Source organism: Alligator sinensis, unplaced genomic scaffold (assembly GCF_000455745.1).
Source record: "Alligator sinensis unplaced genomic scaffold, ASM45574v1 scaffold220_1, whole genome shotgun sequence".
In the NCBI taxonomy this organism is placed as follows: Eukaryota; Metazoa; Chordata; order Crocodylia; family Alligatoridae; genus Alligator; species Alligator sinensis.
Window position 1 is genome coordinate 978,072 of NW_005842136.1, and position 19,191 is coordinate 997,262.

General features: G+C 42.5%; 1 protein-coding gene across 6 annotated transcripts in view; it reads left to right on the forward strand.

The window, feature by feature from the left end:
- FARS2 (phenylalanyl-tRNA synthetase 2, mitochondrial) overlaps window positions 1–12,833 on the forward strand; it is a 424,763-nt gene extending 411,930 nt beyond the window's left edge. For all 6 annotated transcript variants that reach the window (XM_025205991.1, XM_025205989.1, XM_025205990.1 and 3 more), the window contains one exon: window positions 12,298–12,833. In XM_025205991.1, the coding sequence (XP_025061776.1) occupies window positions 12,298–12,436 (139 nt within the window). In that variant the 3' untranslated portion in view covers window positions 12,437–12,833. The remainder of the gene's footprint in view (window positions 1–12,297) is intronic.
- Window positions 12,834–19,191: the final 6,358 nt, after the last annotated feature.

Sequence of the window (19,191 nt, forward strand, 5' to 3'; positions counted from 1 at the left end):
TGATGAGCAAATGACTACTGTGGTAGGCTCCATAATTTCCCATGCATATTTCAAATATAAAGACTGCTGGGATCAGATGACCCCAACAAGATGGGCGTCAAGACGCTTTTTGAAGATGGCCAGGGTGGGTGACTGTACCACCTCTGGGGGGAGCCTGTTCCAAACCCTCAGCACTTGACTTGTAAAGAAGTTTTTCCTTATGTCTATTCTGAAGCGATCTTCCCAAGCGCAGGGGGCTGGACCCAATGATCTGTAAGGTCCCTTCCAGCCCCTAACAGCTCTGAAACTATGAATGTGGAACCAGACACCAAGATCCATGTATCTTTCACCTCTAACGGCTTCACCAGCTAACTGCTGATTATTTTATTTTCTATTTCCTGTCACAGCTGACACCGGGCTGTTTCCCCTTTCAAAAGCTTTTCTCTTCACCTTGCCCTCTAAAACAAAATCAGGTCCTTGTCTGAGGCACTTGTGTGTATGCCTGAGAAGAGGGGAATTTGGGGCTGCTTTATATTTTAAAGTACCTCACCAGACTTCGGTTCATATCCTCACTGATATGAATTGTCATAACAGTAGTCAGTGGAGCTCTCATGGTTTCCACCCTTTCTCATTGTTCAGTTAAAAACAAAAAGATGAGCCTTGCCTGCAAGAAATGGGTTCCTTGGGAATAAAGGCATTATATAATGGTGGATAAACAGGATACAGCAAGAGGAATGTTTAGCAGCTAGATATTGTTTTGCTGAGTGCAAGCAGTAAGTAGTCTACCTACTGGCCTTAGGTCTTCCATACCCTGAGTTATCCTCCCCAGGCAGCAGCTGTCAGAGAAGCAATCAGGGCAGGTTTCTTGTGCCTGGCTCTGTGGAAACAAAAAATTGTCCTCAGGGAAGGAAAGTATTAGCAGAGAGAGAAATCGCTTTAGTTCAAGACCAGATGTGGTTACCTAATATCCATTAAGAAAAATTCCTTTTCTGGGAGAACAAAAATAATACTTTCTTTAATGGGGAGGAAAGTGATCATTAAATAAACAAATAATACAGTCGGCTGAAAACACCATTTCATTATTGTCTTTTGCTGCAAATTTTCCATTTGCAAGAACCAAAGAAGCTCAGTTGATGAGGGAAAGAATCCTCAGTTATGAACATTTTGTCCTCTTTCCTAAAGATGGGTAAGATGCCCTGAGGGGAGAGCTAGGGAAATGCTCTGGCTATCCAAGATCAAATGTTTTTGCCCTTTTGTTTTTATATTAAAAAGTCAAAGGAATTTCTTTTAACCTAAATGTCTTCTCAGTTTTGAAACGCTTTCTTTTTTTCTGCTTCTGTGATCCTTTTAACATACTGGCTCCTGCTTCTTTCTTCCATCTTTCTTTATGATAAATTAAAAGTATGGGATGAGTGTGGCACCTACCAACAATCCCAGATTTGTCTCCACCCTTGCACCTTTTGCTCCTGGGTAGACAACTGTGCCCTTGTAGCATCCCATCTTGTCCACAAGCCGCTCTTCAGCTTGCAGAGAGGAAGGATGATCTACTGGTTAAGACAGTAGCTGGCACTTTGGAGACCTGAGTTCTGGTTCCCTGTTCTACCACACATTTTCTGTATGATCTTGGGCCCGTAAACTGAGACTTAGGCCAAAATCCTCCAAGGTATTTCAGGGTGTAGCACCCATTGATCAATGAGGGGTGAAACCTCTAAACAGAATCCGTGCAGCTGTGGTGCCTGTAACAATCATTGTCCATTTTTGGTCAAGCTAGGCTTTTGGTTTCTGTTCGTGAGAAATCTGTTGTTCTTCTATTGCTGGAAATGACCGATTTTTTTTTTTTTTCCTCCCTATTATTTACAGCCATGGGACAGTTTTGGGCTGAATTCTTTTCAAGTTTGTCACTTTGCTTCTAGAGTTAACCAAATGGGTGGAGTTTTGTTTAATAAAAAATGCTTAGGTACCTGCTTTCACTCTGATCTATCCCAGTTTCTTTCTCAGGAGCACGAATTGTTTTAAATTCTCTTATAAATTCCCTTTTTAGTCCATTATCAGATGCATTTTAATTTGACAGCAATATTATTTTTAGTAATACTTTTTGTAGCCTTTAGTATTAACATGTAGCTAGCAAAAAAAAAAAGTCCTGCTAAATATTTATACCTTTTTTCTTTGATCTTTTATTCAGAAGGACTGAATAAGTATCACACTTCACATTTTATAAATTCTTCATATGGCATTTGAAGGAGGCCAGCTCCCTCTCTCTTGTAGGATTTGTTCAAATTATTGAGATGGGATGTCACTTTCAGGTCCAGAGACATAGCAATTCAAATGCCTTGAGCTCTTGCAATGCTGCTATTTTCAGAGAGAGGACCACACAGTGTCCAGCCCCCTGCACAAGTCATGAATATCTCCTGAACTGAGGTGCGCTTTATACAAATGAAAGAACTCTGCAGGATTGAATGTGGATGCCATCACTATCCTTGGAAGATAGGTTGTGTCCTGTCCTACCTCAGTACCAGCCTCCTCTTAGTGGGTGCTGTGGTAATGGTCTAACAGAACTCCTTTGAGCCTAATGCCCATCATAGCTCCCACAATTTTGATTCAGGATGCTTCCATTTAGGCCGTATCCACACGAGCGTGGACGTTTGGTTCACTGGGGACAAGTGGTCGAGGCAGACCTTGTGCTGCTTGTCCCCAGGGAATGCCTGTGCCACACACCCTCTGGTATGTGGCAGATTACCCTGGGTGGAGTAGGGGAAGCTGGGACCAGCACTGGGCTGTCCCTTTACCTGGGGGCCTGCTGGAGCTGCAGCAGTGGCGATCCTGCCACTTGGAGCCTGGCCTGCAGCCAGTGAAGCTACAGCCAGGCTCCCGTTTTGAGCAGCACATGCTGCCCCTGCGTGTGCCGCTCCGCTTTTTTTTTGCACGTGTTTTTTTGACCCCTGGATATCCAGGGGTCAAAAACTGTCCCCGGGCTGCTCCCTTGCAGTGCAGAGAACAGCTGAATGTGCAGCATTCAGTAGGTAGACATGTCTGTGGCACCACATACCACACGACCGTGCTCATCTGAACATGGTCTTGGGGTTCAGATATATCATGCTTCCAGTCTCTGCTATACGATGAGCGTCCTGGTTGGACTGGGACTGTGGCTGGGTTGCAAACTTAGCATGCCTGATAGCAGTGCCCTCAAACATGCCATCTATGCTGTTCCATGTACAGCATAGTCCTGAGCCAGAAGTAATATGGCTGTGCCCACGCAGAGCTTCAGGCAGGCAATTAGCACTGCTGAGTGACAGGGTCAATTAGCCTGCCTGAAGTGCTTTGTTAATGTGGTCCATCCAGGTTAGGAGGCCGCCTGCACACAGCTGCTTAGCATGCTTGAGGGCACCACTGTCAGAGATTGGTAAATTCACTGAGTAGACACACTCATAGTTTTTGTCAAGGAGACAGACCATAAAGGAGAATGGGAATGTAAGGTAAGTGAACAGTAGTTTGCATCAGGCCCTATAGCAGCATATTCATATCAAATTATTTTGTAAAGTGTTCAACTTCTGGATGATTAAAAAATTATTTCTTTCCCCCCTTCACAATGCAGACATTTTTTAAATGAAGATTTGAGTTGTATTGAAAGCTCGGTTTTCTATAGGAAAAACAGTTTAGACAGGATATTTTGACCAGGCCTAGGAAGAACAAGGCCACTTGTTGACAGTGCACATATGAACTGTGATTTGGCCCTGCTGGTAACTAAATGATGGGTCTCTCTCTCTCTCTCTCGTCCTCTCTCACAATTAAACCATTGTGTTATCTAGGTTCAAGTGCAAAATTAAAGGTGTTTCATACCCTAATCAAAGGTATTCTTATTTGCCACTATGTTTGATGGTGCTAAATTGGTAGATTTTGTGATTTTGGGGATTTGTCTGTTATTTCTTACTATTGTGCTGCCTGTATATTATTCTTCCTTCTCACTGCGTGAAGTCCTGGAGGAAAAGTAGGAACTTCACATCATGTGCTCAACATGGCAGGCTTGGGAAAGTCTTGATCTCATGTGTGATCACATGCCATGTTAAAGGATTGTTCATTGTAGACTTCACTTCTGGCTTCTGAGATTCAGCCTCAATAGCTTAGAGATAGTTACCCTATCAGAAATGTATACTGCTATAACCATTAGGCACAACAAATGCCTGATGGTCACAGCTGTATTAAGTACTGATGTTGAGACAGGTTCTATGATATCCAGCCTCCAGTCTGCCCTGAGCATTTCTAGATTAGGACTAGGATTTTGAACTGGATCCAGAATCAGATAGCAAGGCCAGTGGAAACTAACATTGCACCAGGCAACAAAAAAATTATTTTTACTTTTTGTGCAGATTGGTATATGTTTATGAGGAGTTCCCTTTGCTTTTATCTGTCCTGGAATGGATATTCCACCACCGATGATATAGTTTCCTGCCTTCCTGTTTTATCTGCTAGAGTTTTTCAGTGAGGCATAATGATTTGGGAGAATGGGGGAGAAAGAGTTTTGGCAGCCAAAGCACTGATGTTTATGGACACATAACATATTTGATTGTTCCCCTGTGTTTTCAATAGAATAGATCCAGCAGCTGAGAGGGTTTGTTTGGTTTTTTTTTTGTTCTAGTGGTGTTCTGGTAAAGTCATTGTTTTTATGCAGCCAAAAAGACAAATATGTCTCTCTCAGTACCTAAATAGTTAAATGATATGGCTATGCAGAAATGGGAAATCTGAGTCAAAACTTCATCATAGTTGAGTGTACTCAAATAATAGATTGTCATTCAGACATATTTTCCTGGAGATATAACATTTTTGCTTGCTATTGATTAAGAATCTGGAATTTTTCAGAATGTGGGCATTTTTGAAGCTAGCTCCTTTTAGTTTAACTAGATGGCAGTTAAACTTGATGTAACATACATTCTTCCTCTCTCTCAATAATGTGATGCATGCCTCAGTATTTGAAGTTTGGCCTTAGATTAAGAATTTGATGTACAAGGGGCTTGAGATAAGAAAAGGACTAGGCAGCTCAGGGATTGGTAATGAGATGGAGAGAGATAACTCTGGTTGACCAATTCAAATTTAACCAAGTTAGCAGTGAACAGAGAAAGCCTTTTTATCTCTGAAGACTGTGAAATGAGTTAATAGTGATCCCAGTCCAGCTTCTAGTGGGTAAGTATCCCACTGTAGCAGATCCTGGCCTCTGAGGGCTGCTGTGATGCCACCACTCAACTCCTGCCCTTAACTCTGGCTCCTTGGGATACCTTCCCTTCCTTCTTGCTTGCTACACCTCGATGTACTTATTTTCAGTGTGAAAGGGAAGCTGCCCCAGAGTCCCAGAGTAAGCTCAGTCCAGCTCCACCTTGCCCCTTTGAACACTCCAGCCTGGCCCTCCAGGCCCTATTAGTGCATCAGGGCACCGGTCACCTTATGAGCTATTTGTGGTTTCTGGCTGCCCCTATAACCATGCCCCTGCCTTGCAGGTGTCACTCTGTCACCATTCGCCTTCTCAGCCTTAGCCTACAGGTTACTCTGCCTGTTGAGACTGTCATCTCCATTGCTAGCCTAGGCCCACTGGCTTTGGCTGCCCCTCTCTTGTGCCCCTGCCCCTGGTGAGGCTCAAAACCTGGCATACTCCTCAGGCATCCCTGTGGCCTCCTTTCCATCCCTAATAGCCACATCCTGCAACAAAACTGCAACTAATAATGCAAGGCAGCTGTTTTAAATAAAACATTCAAAGCTTCCTCTGGGTCATCATACTACAGCAGCAGCAGCCTCCTCCCAGCTCATTAGCTCCCTCTGAGCCCCTGGGGTACCTGATATAACCTGCAGCTTATACCCCTTGCCTGCCTGAGCTGGCGGGAGCTCTCCTCCATGCAGCACTCCAGGCTTCTCTGCCCCTCTGCCTCAGGAACCCAGGCTTGTAGCTCCTGAGCTCTTCTTGCCGTCAGGCCACAGATGTGCTATCTCAGTTTACTGCACCTAGGCTGCTGTTGCCCCCTTTTCTGCCTTCTCTTCCACAGATAATCCCTGTTCAGTTGCCTGGAGCCCTTTCTGCTGCAGTCCTTCTCTTGAAGTAACAGGAACCCCTGGCTCTGTTATACCCACTCACTTAAAAAAAAAAAAAAAAATCATTACAATAGTCAACTCTGTTGACTATGTTAACAGTGCTGTGCTGGGCCTTTGAAAACTGAACTGTCCTACCAGACGAGGGTTAAGTGATGTTGAAAGGTCAGTGTCAGGGAGACTGGGAGCGTCTACACGTGATGCTAAAAACCATGATGCCGCTGCTACGTTGTCACAGCAATGCGTTCCCTCGGTATAGCGCATTGCTACAGCGACATAGTAGCTAAAATAACTGTTTGCTGCTGGCACGGCTCAGTACAGGCTGTTACTGCACCATCATTAATACTTCCAGAAAGAAGTACTAAATGACAACGCAGTAACAACAGCACCATAGGGGCATGTGTAGATGCACCCACTATGTCCCATTCTATCTGAATTTCATAGAGAATTTTGTTTTCTATGGTTATTAATCCAATGCCTTTCCCCAGCCTCAAATTCACTTTAAATAAAAATGTGCCCATTTTTCAAAATACACTACAGGACACGAGCTGCTTTCAGAGAAATGGCATATTAGCATTTGAAAGAACTGATGGGAGTGCATCTTTGGATAAGGGCTTTTGTTCAGTGAATTACTGGATGTTATATCCTACATGCATATTACTATGGTAATTGAATTATTTGCCAGTGACAGCATGGTATATCACACAAGCCTTTTGCCATTTTCCATGATGCAGTTCCTAGCGGTTCCTAGCAAAGAGCACTGTTTGTCAAGTTAAAATTTACAGTTTGACATATAGCAGTTGTGATTACTACAGTAGTGGTGGATGTGGTTTTGAAAACATGAAGGGAGAGGAAAGAGCAATTACATTTTTCTCTGTAGTATTTGATAGCATGACTGTGTTTTCTTTTGAGCTGGAATCTAAAGAAATAGGAGTAAGGTGCATGGAAAAAGCAGCTTTGGTTTGGCTAACACCTTCAACCTGAACTCCCGGATGGGTGAAAGCTCCAGACCTTAGAGGCACTAAACTGGCACATGCACATGCAAACACACGCATGTCCACACATATGCTATCTCCTTTGCCTCCCCAAACACAACTACATTGTAAATTGTGTGGTGGGAACAAATACCAAATGTCTTTGATACCAGGGAGAGCTGATAACTGCAAGAGCTCAGCTTAAAAACATTACAGACCTTAACTCAATCTCTTTGCTCCTCCTCTGTGGAGGTTGAACTCCAGGTATGAAGTAGATATAAAGGTAGGTTATGAAATGCTATAGGCAACATAGAATAACTGTTCTTTCTGAATTTCAAGAATGAAACCCTTCCAAAGGTTAGCCAGTTTCTATTAGCACTAAATATAATTGCACCTAAACATCTTCCAGCCTTCCATTCTAATGTCTCAGTCCTATCCAGTTCTGAAACATGAGCTAGGTTTGAAGAGTAGTTTCAACTTATGTGATGCAACACTAGAAGTTTTGCAAGATGCTCAGTAGCTTTGATGTTCTCTGTGAGATAGAGCAGTTCCATCTTCTCCACATCTGAGTCCTGGAAGAGTACTCTCATCTACAAAATGGAACTTTCTTTTCTCTACCTAATGTCTACAACATTTTTAAGTATTTAAAGCATAGCTTCTGCAATGTCTTATTTGCAATACTCATGGTGTACAAAGTGAAAATGTACTTGGAATAATGAAATGAAAAATCTTTACAGAGGGCATGGATTACTGTGGCTGATGCTGGAATTAGGAGACCCAGAAAAAAAATCCTAAAAGCAGCTCACTTCTAAAACCATGAAAGGAATATAGACCTAATCAGGTTATTCTATGTATAGAACTCTCACTTTAAATTATTTGTGTAGGAAGGGGTAGAAAAAGCAGTGAGTAGCATTGGTGAATGATAGTATTCCTTTGTTCACATTGTCACAGGGGGAGATTATCCACTTTTCTTTCTTCTTCCCCAAAATAAATCTTAATGTCTGACTCTGTATTATCTCTGTCCCAGATATGCACAGTTGGTAGCTATGGAGTTCTCCATACCAATTGCCTTACTTAAGGAGGATACATTGTGGAAAGAAAGTAGAGCACAATTACTTGTGTATAAATATGCTGCTGCTACGTTTTTCCTTTTTTTTACAGTGGTACAGGTTGATAACTGCTGGCATTTGTTCTTTGAGTGCCTAATCCTTCATGCTGTGTTCTTGTCTAATGGTTGAGGCAGGTTAACCAGATGCTGGGTATATGAAGATGTTTTGTTGTTGGTAGCTTGCGTGGTCAAATAGATTGCTAATCAACCTTTACTCAGACCATCCTCCAATAAATGCTGTCTGATGGGGGCAATGCTGTAATTCTGGTTTTGCTTGCATAACATGTTTTTATACAGTGGATTTATCTACTCCTTTGTCTGGATCTTGATCTCACACTGGTTTTCTATTGACTCCATTAGAGTTATTCTTAAGTAGGGATAAGAAGACTCTGGTCCCTTTATTTTATGCAGTGCTTTGATACCACAGTATCAAAATAGATCATATTGACCTTCAGAGTAGCCTCATGAAGTGAACCTAGCCTGAGGATAAGCAAAGCTGCAACAATTGAAGGAGATGCCAGTTCCTGAAAATCCATAAGGCAAAGCTTTTTCCCCTAAAACACACCAAAGAATATTAGGTATTGTTTTACCTCAGTATTGTTCATTGACTCTATCTTTATTTTCTCTTGTGGCATCAAAATACATCACTGTACGCCTGCTACATTTTTCCTTTGAGCAGTGCTTCACTGTATTTACTGTGTTTCATTACCTGCAAGCTGCAGGCTGGTGCAGAGTAGACTGTGACACTAAGATCAATTAAAGCCTAACGAAAAGAGAGAGAGCCTGTGAGACTAAACCACATGGAATTGTCTAAAGGTGCAGTTTAGGTAAAGCATGTCCAAGGCACTCAATGTTAATCTTCTACATTTGTTTACCTAGCAAAACTGCCTTCCCAGTTTTTTGGTTTGTATTTTCAGCTGCTTGAAATACAGATCTACAGCTCCTGCATTGAAGGGCTCCAAAATTATGTGCGGGATTGACTTGATTAAGTGCTATGCTCGGTTCTCTGTGTTTCTTTTGCAGGTCTTGATGCAACATTTTTTTCCTTAATTCTCATTCTCCTTCCCTCTAAGTGGAAACGTCTCATTTACAAAGCGTGGGATCGCAAGCAAAATTGTCAACCTGATGCTAGTTATGTGGTTTCATGGTTACTGCGGTGTTGGATAGTAAAAAATTTAAAAATCTATAATACAGTAAATATGATTCCCTCGTTAATTCAGTCCCTCTTGTATTCCCCATTTCCCCCCACTAATTCTAGCTTCAGCTCCATCTGCTTTCTGAGCTGCTTTGTGAGGCATCTAGGCTCTTTTTATTTAATTCCCTTCAGATGGCACATCTTTCACAACACTCAAAAAAACTAGCAAAGTCACGTACTGACCTATTTAATTTCTGTCTCTTGAATGAACTGCTCAACAAAATTAGGTAAGTGGCTTGAGTTTAGGAAGGACAGCCTGAGTTTATGGGCCAAGGAAAAGTGTTTTCTTCAACTCGGGGATTAACCAAAACCAGTTACCACATTTTCCAACCTTGATCTTGTCCACACTAACAGAAAGAGCTACGATTAAAATGTTCACAGCATTTTAAAATGTGCAAATGCTCTCTAATGGGATATGTTTTGCCAGGGTAGACAGAATTTCAAGTGCAGGCTCACAATTGTGTTGTTTCTAAGGAGTCATTCAGACAAAGATCTCAAAACATTTTACCAACAAATTGTTATTAATGAAGTTGAAAAATGCCCCCACGAGGCAGGAATAGTTGCTGGTACGTTCTACCAATTGTAAACCATTTTGTGTGATATTCAAGGCAGTTCACATTTAGCCAATGTAACTGTATCCCTTGAAACCCACCTTTGTCTCATCACATTGCATTATCCTCATTATCAAAGGTCAGCTTTGCTGTCCTATCTGTTGGCTTCTCCAAAAACCAAATCCAGGATGGACTGCTTAGATGTGGATTCAACATCTTTCCAAAAATGGACTGCAGGAGTGCTGCCTTCTTAATTAAACCCCTTATAAAGGCACATTCCTACAGCGCTTGCAAGAATGTGGCCGAGGGATTTTAAGGTAACCACAGTTAGCTAACACATTTTAAAATGGAACTTGTTCTTCCTTGGGCTAGGCGCTAAGTCATATTTAATTTAGACTGTGACTTCACTGCAAAAGCCAGGGTTGTTTTAACACCAAGATAGCTAACTTGAGATCATTGTCTTGCTGTAAAATCCTAGTGGAGACAAGACACTACTTCACTGCAGCTAACTGAGGTAAACCTCACGCAGGCAGAATAGGGTTGAGGTGACATTGAGTTAAAAAATACCCGGGTCTCATCTCCACTACAATTTTTACATTGAGATGGCTCTTGTGAGCTAGCTGTCTTGATGTAAAAACAATCCTAATTCTGAGGTTGAAGACATAGCCATGATGTTAGTTGAAGTGTTTTGTTTAACATGATTTTTAATGTGATGTATTTTTCCAGTATAGACCTGACCAGAGACTGGCTAGACTTCTTTAAAACCATTTAAAGGCAAAATTTTGCTAGCCTAGTAGCCTAGATCTTTCCAGTATTCAATAGCTTTTGCTCCCAATTTTCTTTTTAATTCTTACATGCGTCTTCAGGATCTTTCTCAGAATTTTCCTTTCACCCAATCTCATAGATCACCTTTTGGAGTACCAATAGTTTATGTTTGGTTTGAAATTAAAAATAAAAATCACACTGTAACTGCAGCTAGAATATTTAAGTCGAGTAAGACAAGTGCTGTAGCTGTAAAAATAGTCTGTGTCCTATTGTATGTTTCTGGTAGAGATCATTCACTGCAAGTTTACACAATATGTCTTGACCTTTCACAAAGCTGTCACACTCTCTTGCTCAGTATATAATTTTGCTCCTCTCCTACATTAACCTCTCTTTCTCTCTTTTTCTTTTGTTCTTAAGTGTTTCCATAACCTCTTCCTCCCTCTTGTCTCTCTCGTCAAAGACACCTGTCAGCAATTCTGAACTCACTCCCCTTGCCTCTTTCTAGTATCATTGGCCTTAATTTACACTGTTAGAAGACGCACGTGATAATACAGGAAGTTCCATTTCTAGTTCTCTTTGCAATAAAGTAATCCCACCCAGTTCATTGGTTTCCCTGTGTCGCACTGCCCAACTACCAGATCATATACTAGGAGGCATGTTATGTACGGTGACATCACAGGAAGGTATGGATTAGGAGGGGCTTGGTGTGGTGTATGGAGCTCTGTAAATGAAAGCAGACGTCATTCTATTTTTCCTGAGTGCCATGCCTTCAGATGCAAAGGGGTCTTCCTGCTAGGTACGAGGGTCAGGGTGAAGCAGCTGCTGTGTCACGCTGGGCACAGAATGTTAATACTATTCCGCATATCTTTTTGCATTCCTCCTGCTCTCCTTAGTGGAGACTTCATGTTTTTTTCTTCATTTCTTTACTTCCTCGAACTGAAAAGAGTGTAAGAGTCTGAATTAAAAAGCAGTTTTTTCTCTTTGTGTTCAGAAAATCATGAAACCACTTGGAGTAGTAAGAGCAGCAAGGAAATCATACAACTGGTTTGGCCCAACATGAGAGGGACCTGTGAGACACGTCACCCTAGCACAGGAATAAGCAACATTTTTGGTCAGAGTGCCGAGAAACCCCACAATGTCTACCTTGTAAGGTGCAGGAGTGCCGGCATGTCATGTTTTCTAAAAATTTGAAACCTGGTGACAATAAATAAAACTTCATATACTACCTTTGTTCTTGTGTATTCTATTTTTTTTTTTTTTGGTGTGGGGGGGGAAGGGATTGTTCTTTTTTGTTAAGCATATTGTGATGAGAAAGAGAGAAAAGAAAAAAATGTAAATTTAAATTACCCGCTGTCTCTGCATTGTGTATTGTAGCATTACAGTGGGCACATCTACACCTGCCCCTGACTGCGAATTTGGTACTGCACTGTCCTGGCGGTGCACGGTTATTTTTAAATGCTATATCGCTGTAGCGATGAGCTACGGCAATGTAACTCATCGCTACGGTGACATAACATCTTGTCTAGACATGCCCACTGATAATTTAAATAACTAGCAAAAGAAACAATGTCCTGATGAGGAAGCCTTTACCTTTGAAGTGAAATATGTGTATTTGCACCTATTTTGATTAGTTCTCCTTTGATTTATGTTTTCTAGGACAAAGAAGGTCAGCCATTGCTATCGTATCACCTACCGTCACTTTGAGAGGACTTTGAGTCAGGAAGAAGTGCACAACGTTCATCAAGCCATTCAGAAGTCAGCAGTAAAGGAACTGGGAGTAGAGGGTAGATTCTGACATCCCTGAACTGAAGATCAGAACTTAAAGTCGTTTTGGCATATTCTTTGCAATGAAAGAAAAGGATTTTGTGGCTGTGTCATGTCCAGAAGCCTTTTGATAAATGGGGAGTGGTAGACCTTTCAGATAATAAAGATTACTATTGAGAAATCCTTGACAAAGCACTTGCTCATTGTTTTAAGAAAGGGGGGAAAGCAATAATGTAAGATTTCCCTCCTGTTACATTAAGAAATACTCTGCCTGGTGGTTTTCTGTATTGTTAATTGGTCCCTGGGTTCCATTAAAGTGTAAACACTTGGCATTATTTCTGGGTTGACAGGATCTTCCGTCCACATAATAAATGAAGCAAAACAGAGACACATTTTAGCTCCAAGTAGAAGAGCTATGTAATTTTCTTCTGCCCCTACCCTGTCCCATTTTTTAAAAAATTCAAAATGGGGGATTTTTCTTCTAAAAAAGACTCCTTGAAGTATACTTGAAGATTTGATCTCCAATTGAAGTTAAGTTCCTAGAGTTTTGGTTTGGTCCCTTGTAGGACCAGGTGTGGATTATGACACTGAGTGCAAATCTAAGCTTTCTCAAAGTCCTGGGTGTTTGCATGTGGCTTTTGAATCACTCCCAGCTGTACCCAGACAAAATGGAAGGAAGCCTCCTAGCATAACACCTAGAAGCATGTTTCACATGCTTCAAATCAGTGTTCCTCAGATGCACAGTGCACCATGGCAAAAAAAATCTGTTCTCCTATCATCACCAAAAATTGATAGAACATGGACAAAGAAGGAAGGCTTGAAAGAGAAAGCGTATGAATTCCCATAATGTTAGATTTCCTACTAGAAATCATCCACTCAAAGGCATAACCTTTAGCGTAGAAAGCAGAGCTTTGATAAGACCTCCTTCTGTTTCAGCCACCAGTCACCTTATGGGCTGCTTGTTTCTTTCATGCCAGGTTATAATAAGCAAATTCTGGCAGTGGAATAATGCTAGAGGCCTGTGGAAATTTTCAAATGGTCTGATAAATACTTGATGAGGCACTGCAGATGCTGATATGGCAGTGTGGGCCTTGTTTTTGCTTGTAATGGCATTTCATATAGACTTACAGGTCATATACCAATCTGTTAGCTGTGCAAGGCTCATTGGACCCTCTTTAGGGAAGGGGGCAGTAAAAGCAATGCATTGAAAAATTGGACCAGGTGCAATCTAACAGTGCTTTATCCTTTATCAAGACACATCTATGCAGCAAGCATGTACTCAACCACAAGAAGCCAGCTACTCACACAGATGTGACACAAGCAGAAAGCTCACTGTAATTTCATTATTCAACAGACTTGGTTGTATAAACACATTCTTATCTAAATCACTGCTGCATTACCCAAGTAACTGGATTATAAAGTGATACACTAGATTATCTACAAGGCAAACAGAATAAATGCCATTTATACAACAGAAGAGTTACTTTGGCTGTCTTTAAACAGTAGTATTTAGAGAGCAAGTCCCTCTAACTATATTATACTTCATTTGATTCCCTCCTATCTTTTTATCTTGGCCCTTTCCTTTTTACAGTGCTCAGGAAGGACTACCACAAATGGAAGGGCTTTTTTTAAGAAGGTTTGCTTGCTCTTTGGTACAGCCAGTTCATCCCATGTTACCACATGGGGAACTCAAATCATGCATAATGGGTTGTGGGTGTGATGTTCACTCTTCATGTTGTACTAGGAGAGAACACAGGGCATCTATACACATGCTCTGGGGTGGCTCTGAGAGCTGCTCTAATTAAAGTGCCCCCAGCATCATGTGTATTCAGTGCCCCGCACTTCAAAATGGCAGTGGGGGCACTTGGACTAAAGCTCATTCAATGATTTTTAGTTCAAGCCCCCCCCCCGCCATTTTCAAGTGCGGGGACTCTGAGTAGATGTGATGCAGAGGCTGCTGGAGTGCGTTAATTAGCATGCTCCAGCAGACTCAATAAAGCCAATTAGCACATGTTGGAGCAGATGTCTGGCATGTGTATAGGTGCCCACAAGGTTCTTTTTGCTGTGCAAAAGCACCAAGATCAAATCTTTTGAGGAGAGAGAGCTCCCTTGGTGTGCCTATGCCCTGGCAGGGGCACATTACAAAATCCCCCTTTCACTTGAATAGGGAATCCTTTGTCTATATTTCATTCCATCCCTTGCAAAAAGACAGACAGATCCTATTCTGCCTACCAGACACCTAATTTCAATCCTATTCCACCCTGCTTGAGTCCAGAAAAAACATTAATGTAAATGGTTGGTGGAGGGTCTTCCTCTTCTTCCCTGCTGCTTATGACTCAGTCATAAGGCAAAGATGATGGCACTTGCACATATAAGACACATTACCAGTTTTTCAGGGACTGAAACAGGGTTTTATGTAGGGGCCCAAGAATCAGAACTTAGGCACTTAATCACTAGAATAGCATCTGGTCCCTAGTTATTTGAGGCAAGATCAGTTTTCCCATGTTTTTGATTAAATCGATTTGCATGGCCTGGGTGTTTGGGGAAACTAACCTGGAGAATGCTGGACAATGAACCTTGGGTCTCTCAACCAGAGAACAGATTTAACGGCTTGCAAGACAGCCGGCATATTCTTGAATCAGCCTGTTCCACAGTCATAAATGTATATTGTATTTGGTATAAACCAGGTTGAAAATGGACTGTACTCAGCAGTACAGATATGGGGGATGTCTTGAAGTATCAAACCCCTTTAGAAATTAAATGATAGAAGAAGATGAGAAATCTGGAATTAATTTTACAGAGGCTTCACTGCCAGGTATTAGCAGTTTTCCATATTTCTTATTGAATGGGCTTCACTTTATTAATAAACAAGTAATGTCACTGTCTTGAATCTTGTCCCTGAATAAGAGCATCTTGTAAAACCAAGGAGTTTGGGATTATGATTGTAAAATACCATAGAAATCGTTCATAAGAGATCTGATAAATTCAGTGAACCTTTTAATTTGAAGTCAAAGTTTTAATGCTAAAAAACTCACTCCATGGCCCACAGCTTCTATAAATGCCTTCCACGTGAGACTGGCTAGAAAAACTATACCCTGCATAGTGGGAAGATGCTGTGTCTCTAGCAATCCATGTCAGTGTAACCTCCAGGCTGAATTATTGCAAATCATTGTATTTAAGCATGAACATGTTGACCTTAAAGGTTTGTCTAGTCAGCCCATGGCATGTCAGTTCTTTAGTAGCACCAGTCACAGAGGATGCATAAGCCCTGTGCTATATGCATAATTCCCCACTTTATAAAATACATGCATGTCCAGTTCCAGTTCTCAGTTCTTTATAGTTCCCCTGACATAGGTCCAAGTTTCCTAAGAATCTACCTCTCTCTGAGACCACATATTTTCTTGGCAGATACATTCCCTTTTGTGAACCCAAGGGCACCAACTTCAAGGTTTCAGCTTAAAAAAGAATGTGGCAAGACATTCCTGAAGCTGGCCTAAGGCTCTGGATCCCTCTTTTGGAGGAGGTGAGCATGACTGGAGAACGTACTGCTTTCAGAACAGAATTCAAAACTGATTTTTTTAAAGGAAAAGAGGAGAAAAAAATGGGAAAACAAGATGGAGAATGGGATTTACACCTTACAAGAAACAAATGTGGATGTCTTAATTCAAGAACTAGTTTAGACCTTGTAGAGGGGTGCACGGTGCACTAACTGTGAACAGGGTATACACGGTTGAATGGATGTTGATGAGATAGGCCTTCCTTTCATGTATCTTCATATTGATCTGATCTAGAAGATTTCTTAGGCAAAGGCCTGCTATTACTGGAAGCTGACCTCAAATCAGGAGCTATCAGAATAGAATCTTGCCCCTCTGTTACTTTTGCATCTTCCATCTTTGATTTTACTGGAAAATTTCATTATGGGAACCTGTACCTCTCCCAGAGTAATTTCAATAATAGATGTTATCCTGTAGCTGGTTTTTAGGCTGCATGACTTGGTCTGGATGACAATAATAGCTTTTGGAAATCTAAAGGTAGGATAAATACAATGTGTTTTGCTGTTACATAGTGTAACAGGGGAATCAAAGCCCATTACAGAGAAAGGGCTGATGAGCAGGAGAAAGCAACATGTCCCCTTTAAGAATCAAATGCTGGTGGCCCAAAGGGGCAAGGACTTAGTTGTTGTGGGGGCTACTGCAGAGTAGGATGAGAGACTTAGCTTGAGACCCTCTAGAGAAAAGAACCTCAGTTAGGGAAAAAAGAAGGATTCCAATGGGGTGGCAGTACCCCTGCTAATGGGGGAGACAAGCTGCCTGATCAGAAGCTGTCCTGAAATGGAGCTCTGGACTAAGCAATGCCATGGCAAGGAAGTTTGGTGCCCAGGGCAAAGCCTGCAGTGGCAGCCTACCCTTGCATTGCACACAGATCTGGGGGGCACCCCCCCCCCCATAATTGCACCTGTTGGCACCCCTTTGCTTTGACGCCCAGGGCAGTTGCCCTGCTCACCCGCTCTTTGTTACAGCACTGGGACTAGCATTGAGCTCCAGACTTAATTGGTGTAGAGGCTGCTGATGGGGAAGAAACTGATCCCAGGTGTGGGCCTGCCTCTGGTAGAGATGACCACAGGTGAATGAGGATAAAAAGGGATAAGAGAAAACTCCTGTTCTAGACCTGTGAGTTTGGATCAGCTGATGAGCAGTGGAGGAGTTGGTCCATTATATAAACTGACTCCAGGCTAGAAGAAACAGTTTGGCCCAGAGTGTCAGGGAAGAAGAAACTCTTGTAGAGCAGATCAGCTGTGGCCCAGGAATAGGAGGGGCCATTATCAGGGGTAGAGAAATCCCCTTCTCAGTAGGTGAGTTTACCTGGATAGGTTAATGGTTTGGCTGTGAGCTATTTCACTTCACCCAGCAAAGTATATTTTTGCTTTTTCCATATTTACACCCTGAAGTGTTAGAGTTTTAGTTCAGTGTATTGAGTAAAGCAACCTGTGGCTTGGGAGTGGCTATAAGGGGTGGTTTGGAAGCCACACGGTGGGGTGCCGGGGCGCACTGCAGCTTGAGCCTTTACATGGGGTAAGAGTGCAAAGTGAGCTAAGGCCTGGGATCTGCAGCCAGAGCCAGTGGACTAAGACCATAGGTGGTGGAAGGCTGGAGCTAAGAGGGCTTACCAAACTAGGCCAGTGATAGCGGCTCCTGTGCTGCCACCACATCCTGCCACTGCAGCGCCATGCTTAGTGCCTCGGCCGTGCACTCTTCTTCTGCTGCGCGTACGGCACCAGTGCATGCCAGCCCTGCAGGAGGAAGGAGTGGGATCAGGCAGGTGTGCCCCGTACCACCCAGCTCCCCAAATAATATTTTCTCTTGCCACTTACGGCTACAGCCAGGGAAAGGGGCTAAAGCTGAGGGGGCTGAAACCTGGACAAAGAGGCTGGAACTTGAGTACCCAAACCAGAAGGCTTCATGAATGGAGACTGAGTAATGCCCACAAGGCCTGGCTGTGGTGATGGGGGAGGCTAGTGGCCATGACTGATGTTCCTAGGTCCCTGCTTCCCAACCTTTTCCTTAACTTGACCCCACTTATGATCCCATTTCCTCAGCATAGCCCTTCACTCCCAACCCACAGCCCCCTACCTCCCAGGTGCTCCTTGCTCCCCACCTAGAGTCACCTGTCTCCCCCCGCCCCCTTCCCTGCCAGCCCTGCTGCTCTTGCCCCTTACTTGTGATCTGCAGCCCCCTGCCCCCCCATCCCTGCTGGAGGGGGGGCAAGATTAGGTAGTAGTTTGGGGAGACCAAGTGAGACTAGGTGAGGCAGGGGTATTTTGGACACCAAGGGGTACCATGGTCACCTATGGCATGGTATACCTATACCCTGCTACACTCAGCTATATTATCCCAGTGGCACCTTCCTGGTCTGCTACTATATATATATGTATTGACAAGCTTTATCAAAGAGGTCTCCACAGTGAAAACATTGACTGGCTGTCAAAAAATGGCCACATTTTGCATTGCTCATTGGCTTTTTATTGGGACTGTCTGAACCACAGACTGCAGTATAGTAAAGCTAGCTTTTAAAAAGGCAAGCTTGGGTATATGGGAAGCAGTCTATACATAGCAGCACAGAGATGTGTGCAGGCTAACTTACCCTTTTTCTTGACTCTGAGCCAAGCTTGGATATTTTGCACTTCACTGCAGTCTGCAGCTAACCTAAATGCACTGCAGGCCCAGGTTATTATGAATAACATCAAAATAGCAGTCACCACTGAACTGCTCAGCTACAAACAATGCATGATCTCCAAAATATCAATGTTAAATAGTGTCAAGCAATAAGTTAAGAGGAGCAGTATTAAATTATTTGGCATGTATTGGCACTTATTCAACCCAGTAGTGGCAAATATGAAGCCATTCTTTACACTGTGATCAGCTGTTGTGCTTATTTTCATATGCTGTTGGATTTTTACATGAGCATCCTTTAAAAGAAGAGAAGAAAAATCAAATTGCCTGATAACAAGCAACACATTACCTCCAAAGCATGGAAACTCAGCAGCATTTGGGAAGGATGAGGACAATGATGATTTTTGTTTAACGATATGTACCATTTTAATGTCTTGGATGCTAAGGACTGTGTCAGTTCCCATTTACTCATACAAACTGATAAGCTAAACTGCTCTATAAATTTGTTATCTGGGTATTTGGTGGGGGGTGAGGGGAGGTTCATGCTCCTTGTTGCATTGAAACAATGGAAAAGTGTCTGAATTATCTGAGCTGCAACCTGCCACACTACTATACC